Genomic DNA, 1,407 nt, shown 5'->3' with positions numbered 1-1,407 from the left:
GTGACAGCTGGGTCATACTGCCCACCAATGGTGCCAACTCCCCCCTCAGGTCTATTCCCAACTTACCGCAACCCCATACCAACGTTGCGACGTCCCTAGAGGACCCCTTAGGACCATCAAGGGCATTGGATATGAGCCGTGTAAGGTTAGCCCGGTCCAGTGTCGTACACCCCTCCTCACTAGACCGACTGATGAGAGTGGAGACTTCATGTGCTGCCATACGTGTAGGGGTCGAGGGCTTCCTCCATGAAATTGCAATAGTAGGTACCGGTACTTTTACCTACCCCAACAGTCAACGGCGAGCTTCCTTGGATGCCCTTACCTACACCTAGCCTATTCAAAGCCTCTTTACTCTCTGACAGCTCCAACTGCGAGAAACCTCTACCTCCATTCTCTACAAAGGCCCTCTTCAAAGCTAACTGGAACTTCTCATCCTCCTGAGTCCAGTAAGAGTACAAAAAGTACCGCCACCAATAGGTAGTATTACCGTCCATGTCCCCGGTCCAAGGCTACGGGCCAGACCAGTGATCATAGCGTGGACCAAGGCCCCCCTTACTGGACCCTTGGGTGGTACTGCTATCTCAACTGCCCGCTTATAACTACCTCTAACACATAGCTCTTGTATCCGTTGCAGCTTACTAGTTGACAGAGACATGTAAATTATTGCATATTACTATACCCCATAATAGTAATACTGATGATAACACAACGCCGACAAAACACTATGTAGGGGCAGCATTAGGTAGTACACATGGGTCATGCTTTAGACCTCCATCTCACAGCAGCTAATACACCTGAAACATACTCAGCAGACACTACACTGAAGATGACTATATACGTAGATGTAGAACGTCAAAGTATTACCTCTGAACTTGGTAACCACATCATTGCATGTGTACTTGACCTAAGGATAGGTTACGTATCACACCATGCCTGTAAGATCTGGGTCCAACAGTGCTATGGTAGTCCCGTCAAGGAGGAATCATGTGGAGTATGATAAGGATGGGGTCGAGCACCTCAGATATCATAGAAGACCAACAGCAACCCAATGCAACCTCATCCTACCCCAACACTTTAACGTGGCAGTAATTCGAACTAAGGATACCACTTTTGAAAGTGGGTCTGTAACTTAGGAACTGCTCCTTAAGGCGCACCTTTAAAATAGGAAGGAAACCCATAAACTCGGTTGAGGAAACCCGACATATATATTCCCATACTTCATTCCCATTTTTGAGTTTCCAAATCGGTTTATTGAACAACTCCAGAGATCTTCATTCTTTACATGCACCATTGTTGAGATTCTGTGTTGCGTTCTAGAAACTTGCGTTGCACAAGTAAGATATTTCTCATTGCGCACACGGGGGATTCATGCCGAAATTGGGCTCATTTACAAAATAGCAAAGGAGC

At 46.6% G+C, this 1,407-nt stretch overlaps 1 protein-coding gene across 1 annotated transcript; it reads right to left on the bottom strand.

The window, feature by feature from the left end:
- Window positions 1-206: 206 nt before the first annotated feature.
- Pmar_PMAR009604 (hypothetical protein) lies at window positions 207-655 on the bottom strand (the record flags this gene model as incomplete). The annotated part of the gene is made up of 3 exons (XM_002766654.1): window positions 207-280; window positions 323-437; window positions 488-655. The coding sequence occupies 3 exons, from the start codon at window positions 653-655 to the stop codon at window positions 207-209; spliced, it is 357 nt and encodes a 118-aa protein (XP_002766700.1).
- Window positions 656-1,407: the final 752 nt, after the last annotated feature.

The sequence above is a fragment of the Perkinsus marinus genome (genome assembly GCF_000006405.1).
Source record: "Perkinsus marinus ATCC 50983 genomic scaffold scf_1104296972116, whole genome shotgun sequence".
Taxonomy (NCBI): Eukaryota; Perkinsozoa; order Perkinsida; family Perkinsidae; genus Perkinsus; species Perkinsus marinus.
The sequence above is the reverse complement of the archived record's forward strand: the minus strand, read 5'-3'. Positions and strand labels throughout refer to the sequence as shown.